At 40.4% G+C, this 19,326-nt stretch overlaps 4 protein-coding genes across 4 annotated transcripts in view; 1 reads left to right on the forward strand and 3 right to left on the reverse strand.

Moving 5' to 3' along the window:
* The window catches only part of gabra2a (gamma-aminobutyric acid type A receptor subunit alpha2a), a 64,446-nt gene continuing 45,120 nt past the window's right edge, over positions 1-19,326 (forward strand). The window contains exons 1-4 of the mRNA XM_020084751.2: positions 1-237; positions 442-518; positions 2,299-2,411; positions 8,388-8,455. Coding sequence (XP_019940310.1) covers positions 451-518; positions 2,299-2,411; positions 8,388-8,455 — 249 coding nt within the window. The 5' untranslated portion in view covers positions 1-237; positions 442-450. The remainder of the gene's footprint in view (positions 238-441; positions 519-2,298; positions 2,412-8,387; positions 8,456-19,326) is intronic.
* Positions 10,464-13,816, reverse strand: LOC138412306 (calponin homology domain-containing protein DDB_G0272472-like). Its single transcript, XM_069535946.1, has 3 exons — positions 13,312-13,816; positions 11,610-12,788; positions 10,464-11,492 (listed from the first exon to the last, which is right to left on the reverse strand). Exons 1-3 carry the CDS (start codon positions 13,333-13,335, stop codon positions 11,325-11,327), a joined length of 1,371 nt encoding a protein of 456 aa, XP_069392047.1. The 5' UTR covers positions 13,336-13,816; the 3' UTR covers positions 10,464-11,324.
* LOC138412305 (calponin homology domain-containing protein DDB_G0272472-like) lies at positions 13,958-16,569 on the reverse strand. The gene is made up of 3 exons (XM_069535945.1): positions 16,063-16,569; positions 14,361-15,539; positions 13,958-14,243 (listed from the first exon to the last, which is right to left on the reverse strand). The coding sequence occupies exons 1-3, from the start codon at positions 16,084-16,086 to the stop codon at positions 14,076-14,078; spliced, it is 1,371 nt and encodes a 456-aa protein (XP_069392046.1). The 5' UTR covers positions 16,087-16,569; the 3' UTR covers positions 13,958-14,075.
* LOC138412308 (calponin homology domain-containing protein DDB_G0272472-like) lies at positions 16,709-19,321 on the reverse strand. Its single transcript, XM_069535949.1, has 3 exons — positions 18,815-19,321; positions 17,112-18,290; positions 16,709-16,994 (listed from the first exon to the last, which is right to left on the reverse strand). Exons 1-3 carry the CDS (start codon positions 18,836-18,838, stop codon positions 16,827-16,829), a joined length of 1,371 nt encoding a protein of 456 aa, XP_069392050.1. The 5' UTR covers positions 18,839-19,321; the 3' UTR covers positions 16,709-16,826.

The raw sequence follows: 19,326 nt of genomic DNA on the forward strand, positions 1-19,326 counted from the left end.
GTGCCTCGGTGTGCCTCAGTGACAGAGCTGCTCTCAGGTTAGTGCGGGCTTGAGCTGAGGGGATTCTCTTGGGAGGAGTAAGAATGGACGGACAGTAACCACGCTCCCCTCTCTCTCTCTCTTTATCCCTCTCTCTCTCACACTCTCTCTGGGAAACCCTTCTCCTCTCTTTTCCCTGCTCGTCTCCACGGTGTCCTGACGTGGTCCAGTCTCTCTTGGACACCTGTCGCTTCTCAGGTAGGAGGGACGCCGCTGCGGCGCATTCATTGGATGCATTGTGCCAAACTAAAGGTTGTGCGTGGAGACAGTGTTGACTGAAGTGAACTCCGGTGTGAAGAGTCTGAACCGGTGTGATGTTTGTCTCCGGTGTGGGTCCATTGAACTGTCACAGCTGAAATGTGCTCTGCGCAGCTCTGAACGCGTCTCCCGTCTTGTTTCCAGGCATCAGCAATGAGAGGACGATGGAGCTCATATTCGATGTCTGTGCTGCTCTGTCTGATCGTGTTGTGGCAGACGCGGTGAGTTTTGTGTCAGTGATGTGTGTTTTTTTTAACAAAGAAACGGATCAGATGCGCGCCGGCACATGCACGGAGCGGGCGCACGAAGGCAGCAGGCGCGACTCTGTGGCTTCTTCTCGGGTTAAAGGCTGTTGAACGGAGGGTTTAGTCGAGCAGAGGTTGTAGATCACTGCAAACAAACCCCTGCAGACATTCATGAACAGGATGAGGATAAATAATAACACGCTCCTTTTTAATGATGGGTCTGTGCACTCCAACTCCAGGCAGAAAGCGCAGTGCCAGACCTCATAGATAAATATAACAATTTAATGATTGTTTGCACGTCTGAGAGATATGACATGTAACACATTATTGTCTACCGTATTTTACGTTTGATCAAAATGACCTTCTGATCAATTCGGGTTATCTAACAATACACAAAGTATCGATCTGTATAGAGAAAAATAACTTCAGCAATTGGCTCCTTGTTATCCATCACGATGCACTTAATTGAATTAGATAAATGGTGGGAGTAACAATTGAAACGTTTATGAAAGTTAAAATCCTCATTCATGTGTGTTAAAATTAGCATAATAATGCCTACATGGAAAGTATTCATTATTATTCAAAACGTGCCAAATATCCTAACATTTGTCACCAATGTTATTTTTTCATCTAAAATGAGAATAAAAAGGAAGGAATTGTATACATCTATATTTTCCCTCATTGTCTCCTCTCTGACAATCATCTATATCATGCAACACATCTTTTTTTATAACCCATTAGATTAATATGTATGCTATGAATTGTTATAGTGGACAGTCTGTAACACACACCTTTCAAGTAAAATCTCTGCATTAAACTGTCACATTGGATCTTTTAACAGAGAAAAGCAGAGGCTGTTTTATGCCAGTTAAAAGATTCAGACATTTTGATCATCAGGGTTTTATAAGTGTCCATTAAAAAACAGTTTCAAATCATCCATTAACCGTTTAACTCGTTTATGAATGTAAGGAACCATTAAAGATTTACTGTCACTCAAAGATTCATTCCTCAAAGAGTATTACACTTCCATTAGAGCAATGCTGTGTAGCATTTACTGACCTCTGCACCAATGAAGGCTCCCAGGAGATACTTAAGCTCGACATAAAGCAGCAGCAGTTCTACTCCAAACCCTCCGAAGGCCACCCGATGGAGAAAACTAATGTTGGCCATGTATGCGATTTCATTCTTCATTCGCCCTTACAGATATTTTTTTGTTGGTGAGGAGTTTCAGTTCACCTCAGAAAAAAAACTCAACAACTTATGAAATGCATTGTACACATTATACTTATACAACTGAAGTGCATACAATTTGAAACTACGAAAAAAAACTAAGAAAATAAACACAAACTACAAAAAAGTAACTACAAACTACACAACAACTGGATGTCAGAATATGGATACGAGCATGTTAATTATGGTGAGCTGTATTTACAGCAGTAGATATATGAGCCTCCAGGTATGCATGGTCCAAGCAGCTTGTTCACTAAATCAAGACCAGGTATGTCAATCAAACCAGGCCCGCCCCCAAACTTAGCTTGCTCTTTATCTAATGACATCACAATGACTGATGGACAATGCTTTGACGTGGTATTTCAAGAAGTTGCTTCTTTTTTGAATTCATTTTGTAGGTGCTTAATACCAAATGTGCTGTCACCTAAAGTTCCCTGAAGAGCTTGAATCTATTCATGTGAATGTAGAGTTATTTCTTTTCTGATTGCTTTGTGTTCATAAAATCACTAGTTTATCTTTGATTTAGGTCAAGAGCAGATTCCAATTCAACACGCACCTCTATAGAGATCACAACCTTCACCAAGATCCTGGACAGTCTGCTGGATGGATATGACAACAGATTGAGACCAGGCCTGGGAGGTAAGACAAGGGAAGACTTCTACATATATGTGTATGTGCACCAGGAACGTGCTTCTCCTTACAACTTCTGTACTCTGAAAATGAAGTTCTGGTACTCATAAGATCAAAATGTCAAAATGAAAGCAACACAGATTGACACATCTTGATAATTATACCCTGAGTCCTTAAATACTGGATCCTACATTTCCCATAATTCCAGCCTAATATAGACCTACATCTCCCGAGGTCCGCACCTGTAGTTTGTAACTCAGACTGTGCAATCAATCTGAAGTCACCAAGTGTAAACACTGATGACATCATTCTGACATTGTCATGAGATTTATTTTATCCAACTGGATCAAGAGTTAAAGCCATGGACGTGTATGAAAGCTCCATGGAACAAATTGAGGTGTGTGTTTAACACTGTTGTTAGTAGAACAAATCGAAGCCAAGGAATTGTATCTTATAAAGTCAAAGGTCATGACAAATTTAAAATGTAAGGTCGAAGCCTTAGTGCCCCAATGCAATGGTTGCATTTTCAGGCACACTATGGAGGCAATGATTATTTTCATTATTGATCTTCTGGATTGATTTCTTGATAAATGCATCATCATTTGCTTTTGTGGAATGACAGAAAATGTGCATTGGATTTGTGAGTTGTGGTGCTTTCACACTTCATTTCATTACAAATTGATTACATGTGTTACGCCCGGCCTATTATATGCATAATGACAAAAGGATCAGGGTAAAGTCCCCACTCTTGAGTGCTGATGTGCATGCAGGTTACCATGGTTACAAACAGATTATTTTTGATTGTGTAACTTTAAACTGTCGATCACATACACAAACCACCTCCCGAACAGTTCTCACACAGCAGAAGGACATTTTAAATAGATGAGACATAAATTCCTGCTCTGCTTGGTGGCTTTCAGACCACAATTGGCGTGTTCTGAGATAATTCTTTGGTGCACACAAGAGGATTTTTTCTCAGCAATCTAAAGAACCAATGTAACCAGACGATCACACCAGAGTAGTACACTTTTCAGAAACGTGTTGGCGAACATATTGATTTATCGACTTTTGAATCAGCTCGAATTGAGACACCTCAAGTGCTTTTCTAAGACAAGGCACTGGAGGTGTCTCAATTTGCGCTGATTCAAAAGCCAAGACAACAAGGCTTCACAGCGCTACCAGTTGAGCTGGCGGGTGCTCAACATGATGAGGGTTGAGTCCTCCTGCAGCTGCCACAGGTTTGATTCCAATCCAGCCATTTGCTGTGTGTCTTCGCTCTTCTTTCCCCATTTTACACTGGAACTGTCAGTAAATGCAAAAAGCAATAAAACAGAAAAAGGGAACACTCAATATTATTTTACAATAATATACTATAAACAATACAGCTGAATAGTCAGGTAGGACTTTCTTTCTTAAGCACAATTTCTGTTTTCAATTAGTAAATAAGTCACTTCAACGCTTCCATATCATCAAAGACTATAAAGCTTCTGTAAGTGAAACTTGAATAAAAGGCCTTCCAGGCAAAGTTGGGGGACTCCTAATTTAAAAAATGTGCACAGAAAACTTTGAGTTTGCCTAAAGCAGCCTTACACTAGTAAATGAGAGTTGACTTAAACGTCCAGTCTGTAAGATTTAGGTGAAAGAGAGCTATTGGCAGCAATGTAATGTAGAATAATCCTCATGATGTTTTCACTAGTTTGTTTCATCTAAATTGTATGAATTGTAGTTTTCTTTACCCCAGAAAAGAACCTTTATATTTAAATACTTTATATTTACATCGAGGGGATCCTCTCTATGGAGGCTGCCATGTTTTTTACATTAGTCCAGACTGGACAAACTAAACACCTTTTGAGTTTTTATGACAATTAAAGGCTACCACAGTTTCTTTTTCATGTTTGGAAGGAGAGGGTGAGGTGAGGGGTGTTCAGCTGCAACATGCAACTTCAACACTAGATATCACAGAATTCTACACACTGTAACTTTAATGTTACAAAGAGAAAGAGTAGGGAATGAGTAATGAAAGGATGTGGACAACAGATATGTAGGTGAACATGAAGAAATTGCATCCACAGCAAATACAGGATCAGATTACAAAAACAGGACAAGCTCTTACTAAAATATAATCAAATATATCAGAAACAACAGGAGTCCTCAATAAAGGCCGGTCTGTGATATAATTAAATTACAAATATACACTCAGCACCCACTTTATTAGCTTCACCGCCACAGTTTAATGTAATTTGAAGCAGCAGCTTAGCCATGACATTTATTGTCATGCCTGTGATGCTCAGGTTTTGTTGACACTGTAAAGGTGTCACTTAAATGTGTGAGCACTCACTTCATCGTAATGGTGCTGTACCTGACTGCATTATATTCAGAGGTGTCCTCCTCAGATACAAAGTGAGATTCTGACAAAGCTTGCAAAAGCTGAGCATTGCTATAGTATCATTACTAATCCATATATTGAGATTATGCCATTATATTATCTTTGTAAGGTAGAATCAATGGTAGAGCTGATGTATTGCGCTGCATTCGATTGTGGTATTTAAAGAGGTACCAAGTATCCAAAGACCTGGTGTTCTTTGCAGCTGAGGTATCTAAAGGGCTGTTGAAACTGTTGTCTCTATTGGTCTCATTATATTGGGTGGTATGGTTAATAGTTCACTTACTTAAGAACAAAAACCCTTCATGTGTCCCATTACACAAATACACCAGGTCTGGGTTGTTTATTTTTCTCTATGTCCGAAATTTCCCCAGTGTGGGATGAATAAAGTCTATCTTATCTTATCTAAAACTAAGAAACTGCACTAGATTCAGTGAAGACTTCTTGGAACCAGCAAAATTCTTTCTGAGTCACTTACAAATTGAAACTGGGGCTTGACAGGACAACTGCCATCCTCTGATGATGACTCAGTAAAAATACAAACATTTGCTGATGATTCTAAAGTGGTTGCAGGACAAGTGTCTAAATGTGATGAGTCAGCAAATAGGAGGGAGATGTCTAATGTTGTTAGTCGGTGTAGAGATCCTAACCTTCAGCTTTTTTAGGGAAACTATGATGGTATATGTGAAGTAATGATGGGAAGCCGTCTCATGAAACTGTCGGGAAAGCAGTTGGAAACATGAATGGCTTTAAATGTCTTCACAGTATAATCTCTGCAGACCTTAAATGGGAAAGCAGTGTTCTCAATGAAACTCAGACTCAATGAGTTCGTTGTTGCAAAATGCATTCTCATGTTTTACTCCCCTCTGCATGCATTGTTTATGAACTAGAGACAAGTGAAGAATTAAAAACCTGAAGAGATTATTGTAGAAACTGTGGGTTCACCTAAACATGAATATATTACCTGTATGTGCACAGATAATGAACTGTGAGGCTTCAAACTGTAGCAGGAATATTCAGTAATAAGCTGCTTTCCGACATGCACTGAACTCCAGAGATCCTCCAGAGTTTCTCCGCAGGGGTTGCATGTGTGAACGTAAATGTCTGAGAGAGAGCCTCCAGAGTCTTTCTCATTTTTCCAACTAAATACACAATCCTCAAATAGCACACACAATCATCTCATCAAAAAAGTTGTGCAGTGTGGCGTTGTTATCTAGCATACTCTATACTGTCATAGAGGCTTCAGCCCAACTTTATATTCACCTTCATTTAAGTTCATTTTGACTGATTTCACTTTAAAATTGAAAACCTCATTTGGTACCTGTCTCAGCCTGGTCCAGGTGATGTCAAGTCCTTTTGGTCGGGCCTGATGTCCCCACCACCATCTTGCAAAAGTGAATAATACAAAAGAACTGATGAAGGGGAGTTATTGTAAGGGTAACTGAGTCAGTGTGTGTTGATCTGATGTGAAACAGCAGAGTGAACTCTGATGATCACGATGTGTCCCTTCCAGATCTCTTACAGTCAGGACTCGCTCGTCAATTTTCTTGACTGTGTCAATGCAACAGAATGCATTGACAGCAGCTTGACACACTTGCACAACATTTAATTAGCATTCTAAACACATGCTCAAATCCTTCCAATTGCATGTTACATGTAGGGAGCCTGGGGAGGTGGAGCTAATAAAAATGTATGAAAGCAGGCAGATGAGCAGTGATTTCAGTTGTGAGAGACTGGACATACATTAAATGATTAAATGGCAAACGAAACGTTGTGCAATCAGTGTATTTGGCTTTTCTGTAAAAATGTGCATGGATTTACAATACCTACTCTTTTTGAAAAATGTCTCTTTGTTTTGGAATGGAATTTTTAAGATTTTGAAAATCCCTTGTACGTATGAAGGTCTTTTAGATGATTAAGGATCCATCAGGTCTGTGGGAAATCATGTGCGGTTGTGTGAGCATCCACAGTCGTGAGGGTAGAATTATGGGTCGACTTGAAACTACAGCTCTATGACGTGAAGGAGAACTGAGAAAAAAAAAACTACTTTATCCTTGTGTAGTTGATCTTTTCTGTGTTAGTTGTAGAGTAAATGATCCCAGGCACTGTGAGACTGACAGATTACTGCAACATGCCTCCACACACAGGAATCACTCAGAGCTCCGTTTGTATGGCTGCCTGACACTCTGTTCACACAAGATGAAATGTGGCACCTTGCTCTGCGTTTATACCTCGGTGACATTAAGTACGTGATGAAGCTGAGGGAATGCGAAGTTAACCACTTGCAGCTTCATGGATGGACAAAGAAGAGAATGGAGAATGAAGAGAAGTGCAATTCTCTCTGTATCTGGGCCCTAAACCAGCTATAATCAGTATATCATTTTATTAATAGTGTATCATCTTGACTTGTTTGAAAGGCTGGAAATTATCACTCAATGCTTTAGGTTATTTTTTTAATCTCCTTTCAGCTCAGTATTTTGGTTTATTGTCAGAGCTCTTATCTTATCTACTCCATTTTCTCTGGCAGCAGCTACTTTAAACTCTCTGTGCATTTCACGGGTCCTCGAACTGTTTGATCCATGGGCTAACATGCACAAATAAAAAAAGAGACAAGATCTGAGAGGGGCTCAGCACAGCCCCACATACACCTGAGGATAAATAGACCCAACACAGACTGTGGCTGCCCTCAACAGACCCCGATCTGGAGAGAAATCCAACACTGGCAGAAGCTTAATTCAATAATATAGGCTAATAATGTCAAAGGAGCTAATGGACTCACTGAAACTATTCCCTAAAATAATTAATGTATGTGTTTCAAAGACTGATTTAATTGCGTACTATTTTCATCTGCAACTACAAATCATCCTGACCATCATCCAACCAACCATTAGTTTTTTGTTTTATTTCCTGTAATGGACCTTGGCCAAACTGCCCCAGACACCAAACACAATTAAAGAAGGAAATGAGAAACAGATTCAGTCAAAAGAAAAATAATTGGTCTGACAGTAGATTCATCCAGTAGCTGTTGAACATGGCTCCGCTCACTTGCTAACTTTTTACCATGGTAATTGTTTGTCATTGTTGCGTTCACTGCCTATTGAGGTGTGAACTAATGTTCGGCAACCTTATGAATGGCTTGTGTTTTATCTCACCTCTTCTTTGACAAATCCAAATGCTGGTGCTTAAACACCAGTTGTACACACAGAGTGCTACTCTGCCATTAAATACAGTCTGACAATGCTGTCTGTGTTTCTGAAGGAGATGATAACAGTTTGGGTTTGGACTTGAAATAAATACCATAAAACTTGTGTTGCAAACTGAAGGAATTGGGTCAAATGAAAGATACTTGAGGATTGTTTTTGACGCTTGATTCATCTTGAGCACTAAATGTCAGGATGTGTCAGTCTCTGCTACTTTAATTTTGACAAATTACTCTTGTTGAGGGTTAAGGACAGAGGATGTCTTAGTGAATATTGGCTATACAAATAACATTTGAAAATTTGGAATGTGATTTAAATTATCTGTGTCTCACAAGTTGTATAAGTTAGTTTTTGTCGTGTACTTTGTTTTTCAACACTGAATGTCATCCTTTGTCCTCGCAGACCGAGTAACTGAAGTGAAGACTGACATCTATGTGACCAGCTTTGGACCGGTGTCTGACACAGATATGGTAAGACATCACTTCATCATCCAAGACTACACACACACACACACACACACACACACACACAGTAAAATGTAAATGGCCTCAATCCCTTGAAAGCATCAACTGCAAACTATTAAGTTTAGAGGTTTCTACATTGTTTGTCCCTGTTAAAAGGTTTTTGGTAAATAAATAATCATTTTGTTAAACTCTGACACCTCTATATAATGAACCTGTCGATGGCGTGTTTTTAGTGTCATGAATCAATTAACTGACACTGTTACTTCCACACACAGCATCATCAAACTCTCGTCAAACTGTTCATAGGTCAGTGTGAGACTCTCAGAGACTCACAGTAACATGAGCGTAGCGTTGTAAAGTTATTAACAAAGACGACATGTCTGACTACTTCTGCATATGTTCCATCTGGGAATACCTCATAAAGAGACTGATGTCATACCAGTATGCAAGAGATATCATCAACCAATATTCAGGCTAATTGGAAAGAGTGACAAAGTCATTATCTTGTTCATTCCACTGAGACCTCTTAGTGTGGGATGTTTGTATATTACACTCTGTCTCCTGTCTTTTAATTGATTTGGTTTTTTTTATGTGTATTGTTTTTAACTCATTGAATGTCTGTCAGCACAAAAGGCAATATCACAGCAGTATCAAAGCAATAAAACACATGACATGCCTACAGTTACCATACAACTGAAGTTAATCATACTGTTGATCATAAAATAAACAATAAGGACATCATAACTGTCACTGTGGTGCAGTCTCAGAAAACACCAGGTTTTGGTCCAGGACTAACCAAGTGAAGTGTGCTTCTAAGGTGACGGGGTCCTTCATGTAAAGGTTTCCTTGCTGGGCCAGTTCATATGTAATTACACATCCAGCAGATAATGTCTCATGAAAAGAGTACTGTCCTTGACGTGTTGCTATTGGAAACCCGCCTACAAGGGGCATGGGTCAGATTGTGTTATTAAAAGTGTGATCCGATCATCCACTCCCATCCATCTCCAATGTGGAGCAACATATTAATGATCATTATCACACATTGGCTGTCCATCGTAAATCACGTTCTGACATGATGCTAAGCACAGAACTTGATGTAGCATTAAGATAGCACATATTGTTGTCTTGTATGTTTTATTATGATTGTAATACTGTTACACTCAAGCTTGACACCCGCACATGGACAGCTGGGTTTTCTTTCTACTTCAGACAGAACTAAAACCTTGTAACCAAACAATAAAGACGATGTTAAGAGAAATAGATACTAGTACCATATTCCAGTTGCTGTTACAATTAAATTAAATCCAAATTACTTTATTTATCGCCCAACTGGCAATTCAAGGCAGGAGCAAACAAAGGTGCACAGACAATTCATCCACATACAAAGACAAGAGGAATATCGACCAATCTAAAGAAATTTACGAAAAAAATACAGAAAAACAAATGCCGAATCAAGGATGGATAAGGTTAAAGTGCAAGTGTATTCATCATAGTAGAATGAGCATCACTTGCACTGTTACTGTTCACCAGTCTGATCAAACAAACCCAGATATCCTCCTGTTTCTTCTACATACAGGCAATCACACACATTCCTGTTTATTTTGATTTTATGACAACACCAAGAAGGTTTAAAGCTGTTTCGAAATTGATATACACATTTAGGATTTACTCTGATTGTTTTTGTTCCCTTGTTCAGTGCAACTAAAGGTAAAGTGTCACCCCACAGAATGGTTACACATTATTATTGGGATTAAAATAACCTTCCACAGGATATAGCACTGCCCCAATGAGGTCCACATCTATAGCGCACTATATAACACCTGTGTCAAACATGTTCTAATCCCATCTTTTTCTGTAGCATGTTTTTTATAGAATGAACGTAGAAGATGGGTATGCAATATCTCTGCCCCTACTCATTTGAACCTCCATGCTGAGTAAAATCAGGCCTTGGTCAGGGACAGGCTGGTCACTCCAGAGTAAGTGGAAGATGAATCCAAGTTTTGGAGAGCAGCGGTGGATCTTTGTCAGGTTTATTGGAAACAGGAGGACACACGATGCAGAGACATTAGGTGAAACAGAACGTGTCCTTAAATCAAGCAGGGTAAAAAGGGTCAAAATCCCAAAACAGAAAAAACAAGGTAATCCAAAAGCACACAGAACTCCAAAATGGCTAAACAGTCGCAAACAAGGGTCGAGACCAGTAAACACTATAAAACTCACATGAGACAAATGAAGGAGAAACGACGACGGGGTGGTGAAAGGAGACTTACATACACAGGGGAGGCAGGGGTAATTGAATACAGATAAAACCAGTCTATGGACATCACAGACACTGTCACATGGGACATCACAGACACTGTCACATGGGACATCACAGACACTGTCACATGGGACATCACAGACACTGTCACATGGGACATCACAGACACTGTCAGTTAAATGTGATATTAAACAAACAGTTTTCCATGATATGAGCCCTACAATCATTTCTTTTTAGATGTGAATCTAAAATGTGAAGAATGAAAGTCTGAAAATACATCTTGTTTTTAAAAATCAGAAGTGACCACATTAGTAGGAGCGAGGGGTGGAGCCTGACTGAGAGCTCGAGGACACTGCATGCCCTCCTCGACCTGCACCCATTGGACATTACTAGCTTTCAATCACATCATATACACATCATATATTTGACTCTATATGGAACCATGACTTACAAAATGAACACCAGGGTGTATTGAGGAAGAAACAAGAGATGATTGATTCAATTTCAAATGTCTTTACTTTTTTAAGAATGGTTTCTCTCTTGTGACAAATGTACTTATTGTAAGTTGCTTTGGACAAAAGCATCTGCTAAATGCCCTAAATGTCAATATTTTCTTCATTTCTTTTGCCGCTTCTCCTCCTTCTCTCTGTCTAGTTTGTCTCTCTGCTCCTGCTTCTTCTTCTCTTGCAGCTCCTTCTTTTGCCTCTTCTCTGCCTCTTTCTTTGCTTTCTTTTGCTCCTTTTGGATCCTTGCCTTGTCCTTATCGGTCATCAAGGCCAGTTCCTGAAAAGACAGAGACGACAAGTGTTTAGATATTTTCTCTTTCAAAAGTCTGAATAAGAAACAAACTTAAAGTGCAACAAGTTCTTATTCAGATCAAACAGAGCTGATGTGACTTACCTGAAGCTTGATCTGTTTCAAAATGAGCAGCTTTATGTCTGCCTCATGCTTGGCCGCCCACATCTGCTCAGTATTGCTGACCAGTTTCTCCAGCTCCTTGATTTTTGTGAAGCCAGCCTCCTTCTCAGCCTGCTCACTACTGAGATGGTCCTCCAGAGTGTTAACTTTCTTCTCCCACTCAGTCTTGTTCTGGAGGATCCTTGCCTCGATGGCTTGCTGCATGGACAGGAGTTTCTTGTTGCTGGCTTCCAGTGCCATAATCTGACTGGTGAGACTGTTGATCACCTGATCCGTATGGACAATTCTGGCCTCATGTTTGGTCACCCACTTCTCTTCTGTGACCTTGAGCTGTCTCTCCAGCTCCTTGATTCGATTGGAGCCAGCCTCCTTCTCCACCCGCTCACAACTGAGATGGTCCTCCAGAGTGTTAACTTTAGTCTCCCACTCATTCTTGTTCTGGAGGATCCTTGCCTCCATGGCTTGCTGCATGGACAGGAGTTTCTTGTTGCTGGCTTCCAGTGCCCTATTTTGACTGGTGAGACTGTTGATCAGCTGATCAGTTTGGACAATTCTGGCCTCATGTTTGGTCACCCACTTCTCTTCTGTGACCTTGAGCTGTCTCTCTAGCTCCTTGATTCTACTGGAGCCAGCCTCCTTCTCTGCCTGCTCACGGCTGAGCTCGTGCTTCAGAGCCTTTATTTCTGACTGCCAGTCAGGCTCGCTCTGGAGAACTTTTGTCCCCATAGCTTTGAGCTTGGTTGTGAGCTCATTGATTTCCTCTTCCAGTGCCATTTTCTCATGCACCGTCCTGTCGATCACCTGTTCCCTCTGTTTAATGGAGTACTCCAGCTCATTGACGTGGTTGCACCTTTGCTTAAGGTCATGTCTGATCTTGTGGATCTCTGCCTGCTGGCTTTGACAACGAGTACTCAAGGACCTGTAGTCCTTCTCTTGGAGCCTCAACTCTTTCTTGGCATCCTTAAGGTCGAGCTGTAGTTCTTCCTTGAGTTTTTCATAATCTGCATTCTGCATGCTCTCCTTTTCCTTTTTCCATGAAGCTTCTTTGCAGGACATGGCGATCTTCAGACTGGCATTTTCATGAGCCAGATGCATATTCTTAGAATCCAAATTCTGCTTTGCCTCAAGGAGGTCCTCAAACAATTTCTCGTGGTCTGGCACCTAAAAGACACAAACAAACATATAACTGTTAAAAACACAGTCCCACACTCACTTTGAATTAAATGTTGATGAACCAGACCAACAAATCATTGATTTAACCACCAGTACATTTAAATACAGTTTCTTCAATTCTGTTAAATACAGTCTCTACATACTATGGACGTCACGATATGAAATTTTGGCGCAGAGCCAGAGGAAATATCACGGTTTCACGATTTACACGATTATTGATTAAATGAAAAACAAACAATATATAGCTAATGATATAACTAATTAACTACAATATTTATTATTATTATCAACAATTACGTTTAATTACGTGACTTGCGAGAGATTTCACCACGCAGTGCACACACAAATTAAAAACAATCACTAGTATGCTACTGCTAGCATTCTAGCATTAGCACCAATGTGATGGGTTCATTTAAAGTCCATCCCCTCACAGAAAAACATTTTTTGAGTTTGAGACAAACATGGGAAAAATAAAATAAAATCGTTGATGTGTCCTGCTTAGAAAACTTACCCTTCCTGACTTGTTCTTTGGCATGTTGGCTAAATATAGGGGTATTATATATGTGTACTGAAGTATATACTGTCTTCTGACGGTCTTGTGTATCGAAGATTTGTGGATCTGTGGTCTAGTTTTGGAGCTGTTGTGCTCATAAGGTCTCCTCCATAACTCTTATAGGCACTGAACCTGGTATTGATGGCTTTGAAGTAAAGATAAATTACATTAAACAATCAAAGTCAAGTTTGACATCATAGACACTGTCACATGTGACATCACAGAAGCTGTCACATGGGACATCACACAAACTGTCACATGGGACATCACAGACACTGTCAGTTAAATGTGATATTAAACAAACAGTTTTCCATGACATGAGCCCTACAATCATTTCTTTTTAGATGTGAATCTAAAATGTGAAGAATGAAAGTCTGAAAATACATCTTGTTTTTAAAAATCAGAAGTGACCACATTAGTAGGAGCGAGGGGTGGAGCCTGACTGAGAGCTCGAGGACACTGCATGCCCTCCTTGACCTGCACCCATTGGACATTACTAGCTTTCAATCACATCATATACACATCATATATTTGACTCTATATGGAACCATGACTTACAAAATGAACACCAGGGTGTATTGAGGAAGAAACAAGAGATGATTGATTCAATTTCAAATGTCTTTACTTTTTTAAGAATGGTTTCTCTGTTGTGACAAATGTACTTATTGTAAGTTGCTTTGGACAAAAGCATCTGCTAAATGCCCTAAATGTAAGTATTTTCTTCATTTCTTTTGCCGCCTCTCCTCCTTCTCTCTGTCTAGTTTGTCTCTCTGCTCCTGCTTCTTCTTCTCTTGCAGCTCCTTCTTTTGCCTCTTCTCTGCCTCTTTCTTTGCTTTCTTTTGCTCCTTTTGGATCCTTGCCTTGTCCTTATCGGTCATCAAGGCCAGTTCCTGAAAAGACAGAGACGACAAGTGTTTAGATATTTTCTCTTTCAAAAGTCTGAATAAGAAACAAACTTAAAGTGCAACAAGTTCTTATTCAGATCAAACAGAGCTGATGTGACTTACCTGAAGCTTGATCTGTTTCAAAATGAGCAGCTTTATGTCTGCCTCATGCTTGGCCGCCCACATCTGCTCAGTATTGCTGACCAGTTTCTCCAGCTCCTTGATTTTTGTGAAGCCAGCCTCCTTCTCAGCCTGCTCACTACTGAGATGGTCCTCCAGAGTGTTAACTTTCTTCTTCCACTCAGTCTTGTTCTGGAGGATCCTTGCCTCGATGGCTTGCTGCATGGCGATGAGCCTCTGGTTGTTGGCTTCCAGTGCCATATTCTGACTGGTGAGACTGTTGATCACCTGATCCGTATAGACAATTCTGGCCTCATGTTTGGTCACCCACTTCTCTTCTGTGACCTTGAGCTGTCTCTCCAGCTCCTTGATTCGATTGGAGCCAGCCTCCTTCTCCACCCGCTCACAACTGAGATGGTCCTCCAGAGTGTTAACTTTAGTCTCCCACTCATTCTTGTTCTGGAGGATCCTTGCCTCCATGGCTTGCTGCATGGACAGGAGTTTCTTGTTGCTGGCTTCCAGTGCCCTATTTTGACTGGTGAGACTGTTGATCAGCTGATCAGTTTGGACAATTCTGGCCTCATGTTTGGTCACCCACTTCTCTTCTGTGACCTTGAGCTGTCTCTCTAGCTCCTTGATTCTACTGGAGCCAGCCTCCTTCTCTGCCTGCTCACGGCTGAGCTCGTGCTTCAGAGCCTTTATTTCTGACTGCCAGTCAGGCTCGCTCTGGAGAACTTTTGTCCCCATAGCTTTGAGCTTGGTTGTGAGCTCATTGATTTCCTCTTCCAGTGCCATTTTCTCATGCACCGTCCTGTCGATCACCTGTTCCCTCTGTTTAATGGAGTACTCCAGCTCATTGACGTGGTTGCACCTTTGCTTAAGGTCATGTCTGATCTTGTGGATCTCTGCCTGCTGGCTTTGACAACGAGTACTCAAGGACCTGTAGTCCTTCTCCTGGAGCCTCAACTCTTTCTTGGCATCCTTAAGGTCGAGCTGTAGTTCTTCCTTGAGTTTTTCATAATCTGCATTCTGCATGCTCTCCTTTTCCTTTTTCCATGAAGCTTCTTTGCAGGACATGGCGATCTTCAGACTGGCATTTTCATGAGCCAGATGCATATTCTTAGAATCCAAATTCTGCTTTGCCTCAAGGAGGTCCTCAAACAATTTCTCGTGGTCTGGCACCTGAAAGACACAAACAAACAAATAACTGTTAAAAACACAGTCCCACACTCACTTTGAATTAAATGTTGATGAACCAGACCAACAAATCATTGATTTAACCACCAGTACATTTAAATACAGTTTCTTCAATTCTGTTAAATACAGTCTCTACATACTATGGACGTCACGATATGAAATTTTGGTGCAGAGCCAGAGGAAATATCACGGTTTCACGATTTACACGATTATTGATTAAATGAAAAACAAACAATATATGGCTAATGATATAACTAATTAACTACAATATTTATTATTATTATCAACAATTACATTTAATTACGTGACTTGCGAGAGATTTCACCACGCAGTGCACACACGAATTTAAAAAAATCACTAGTATGCTACTGCTAGCATTCAAGCATTAGCACCAATGTGATGGGTTCATTTAAAGTCCATCACCTCACAGAAAAATTTTTTTTGAGTTTGAGACAAACATGGGAAAAATAAAATAAAATCGTTGATGTGTCCTGCTTAGAAAACTTACCCTTCCTGACTTGTTCTTTGGCATGTTGGCTAAATATAGGGGTATTATATATGTGTACTGAAGTATATACTGTCTTCTGACGGTCTTGTGTATCGAAGATTTGTGGATCTGTGGTCTAGTTTTGGAGCTGTTGTGCTCATAAGGTCTCCTCCATAACTCTTATAGGCACTGAACCTGGTATTGATGGCTTTGAAGTAAAGATAAATTACATTAAACAATCAAAGTCAAGTTTGACATCATAGACACTGTCACATGTGACATCACAGAAGCTGTCACATGGGACATCACACAAACTGTCACATGGGACATCACAGACACTGTCAGTTAAATGTGATATTAAACAAACAGTTTTCCATGATATGAGCCCTACAATCATTTCTTTTTAGATGTGAATCTAAAATATGAAGAATGAAAGTCTGAAAATACATCTTGTTTTTAAAAATCAGAAGTGACCACATTAGTAGGAGCGAGGGGTGGAGCCTGACTGAGAGCTCGAGGACACTGCATGCCCTCCTCGACCTGCACCCATTGGACATTACTAGCTTTCAATCACATCATATACACATCATATATTTGACTCTATATGGAACAATGACTTACAAAATGAACACCAGGGTGTATTGAGGAAGAAACAAGAGATGATTGATTCAATTTCAAATGTCTTTATTTTTTTAAGAATGGTTTCTCTCTTGTGACAAATGTACTTATTGTAAGTTGCTTTGGACAAAAGCATCTGCTAAATGCCCTAAATGTAAGTATTTTCTTCATTTCTTTTGCCGCCTCTCCTCCTTCTCTCTGTCTAGTTTGTCTCTCTGCTCCTGCTTCTTCTTCTCTTGCAGCTCCTTCTTTTGCCTCTTCTGGGCCTCTTTCTTTGCTTTCTTTTGCTCCTTTTGGATCCTTGCCTTGTCCTTATCGGTCATCAAGGCCAGTTCCTGAAAAGACAGAGACGACAAGTGTTTAGATATTTTCTCTTTCAAAAGTCTGAATAAGAAACAAACTTAAAGTGCAACAAGTTCTTATTCAGATCAAACAGAGCTGATGTGACTTACCTGAAGCTTGATCTGTTTCAAAATGAGCAGCTTTATGTCTGCCTCATGCTTGGCCGCCCACATCTGCTCAGTATTGCTGACCAGTTTCTCCAGCTCCTTGATTTTTGTGAAGCCAGCCTCCTTCTCAGCCTGCTCACTACTGAGATGGTCCTCCAGAGTGTTAACTTTCTTCTCCCACTCAGTCTTGTTCTGGAGGATCCTTGCCTCGATGGCTTGCTGCATGGACAGGAGTTTCTTGTTGCTGGCTTCCAGTGCCATATTCTGACTGGTGAGACTGTTGATCACCTGATCCGTAAAAACAATTCTGGCCTCATGTTTGGTCACCCACTTCTCTTCTGTGACCTTGAGCTGTCTCTCCAGCTCCTTGATTCGATTGGAGCCAGCCTCCTTCTCCACCCGCTCCCAACTGAGATGGTCCTCCAGAGTGTTAACTTTAGTCTCCCACTCATTCTTGTTCTGAAGGATCCTTGCCTCCATGGCTTGCTGCATGGACAGGAGTTTCTTGTTGCTGGCTTCCAGTGCCCTATTTTGACTGGTGAGACTGTTGATCAGCTGATCAGTTTGGACAATTCTGGCCTCATGTTTGGTCACCCACTTCTCTTCTGTGACCTTGAGCTGTCTCTCTAGCTCCTTGATTCTACTGGAGCCAGCCTCCTTCTCTGCCTGCTCACGGCTGAGCTCGTGCTTCAGAGCCTTTATTTCTGACTGCCAGTCAGGCTCGCTCTGGAGAACTTTTGTCCCCATAGCTTTGAGCTTGGTTGTGAGCTCATTGATTTCCTCTTCCAGTGCCATTTTCTCATGCACCGTCCTGTCGATCACCTGTTCCCTCTGTTTAATGGAGTACTCCAGCTCATTGACGTGGTTGCACCTTTGCTTTAGGTCATGTCTGATCTTGTGGATCTCTGCCTGCTGGCTTTGACAACGAGTACTCAAGGACCTGTAGTCCTTCTCTTGGAGCCTCAACTCTTTCTTGGCATCCTTAAGGTCGAGCTGTAGTTCTTCCTTGAGTTTTTCATAATCTGCATTCTGCATGCTCTCCTTTTCCTTTTTCCATGAAGCTTCTTTGCAGGACATGGCGATCTTCAGACTGGCATTTTCATGAGCCAGATGCATATTCTTAGAATCCAAATTCTGCTTTGCCTCAAGGAGGTCCTCAAACAATTTCTCGTGGTCTGGCACCTGAAAGACACAAACAAACATATAACCTGTTAAAAACACAGTCCCACACTCACTTTGAATTAAATGTTGATGAACCAGACCAACAAATCATTGATTTAACCACCAGTACATTTAAATACAGTTTCTTCAATTCTGTTAAATACAGTCTCTACATACTATGGACATCACGATATGAAATTTTGGCACAGAGCCAGAGGAAATATCACAGTTTCACGATTTACACGATTATTGATTAAATGAAAAACAAACAATATATAGCTAATGATATAACTAATTAACTACAATATTTATTATTATTATCAACAATTACGTTTGATTACGTGACTTGCGAGAGATTTCACCACACAGTGCACACACAAATTAAAAACAATCACTAGTATGCTACTGCTAGCATTCTAGCATTAGCACCAATGTGATGGGTTCATTTAAAGTCCATCCCCTCACAGAAAAACATTTTTTGAGTTTGAGACAAACATGGGAAAAATAAAATAAAATCGTTGATGTGTCCTGCTTAGAAAACTTACCCTTCCTGACTTGTTCTTTGGCATGTTGGCTAAATATAGGGGTATTATATATGTGTACTGAAGTATATACTGTCTTCTGACGGTCTTGTGTATCGAAGATTTGTGGATCTGTGGTCTAGTTTTGGAGCTGTTGTGCTCATAAGGTCTCCTCCATAACTCTTATAGGCACTGAACCTGGTATTGATGGCTTTGAAGTAAAGATAAATTACATTAAACAATCAAAGTCAAGTTTGACATCATAGACACTGTCACATGTGACATCACAGAAGCTGTCACATGGGACATCACACAAACTGTCACATGGGACATCACAGACACTGTCAGTTAAATGTGATATTAAACAAACAGTTTTCCATGATATGAGCCCTACAATCATTTCTTTTTAGATGTGAATCTAAAATATGAAGAATGAAAGTCTGAAAATACATCTTGTTTTTAAAAATCAGAAGTGACCACATTAGTAGGAGCGAGGGGTGGAGCCTGACTGAGAGCTCGAGGACACTGCATGCCCT

This window comes from Paralichthys olivaceus, chromosome 12, assembly GCF_024713975.1.
Source record: "Paralichthys olivaceus isolate ysfri-2021 chromosome 12, ASM2471397v2, whole genome shotgun sequence".
NCBI classification, from domain to species: domain Eukaryota; kingdom Metazoa; phylum Chordata; class Actinopteri; order Pleuronectiformes; family Paralichthyidae; genus Paralichthys; species Paralichthys olivaceus.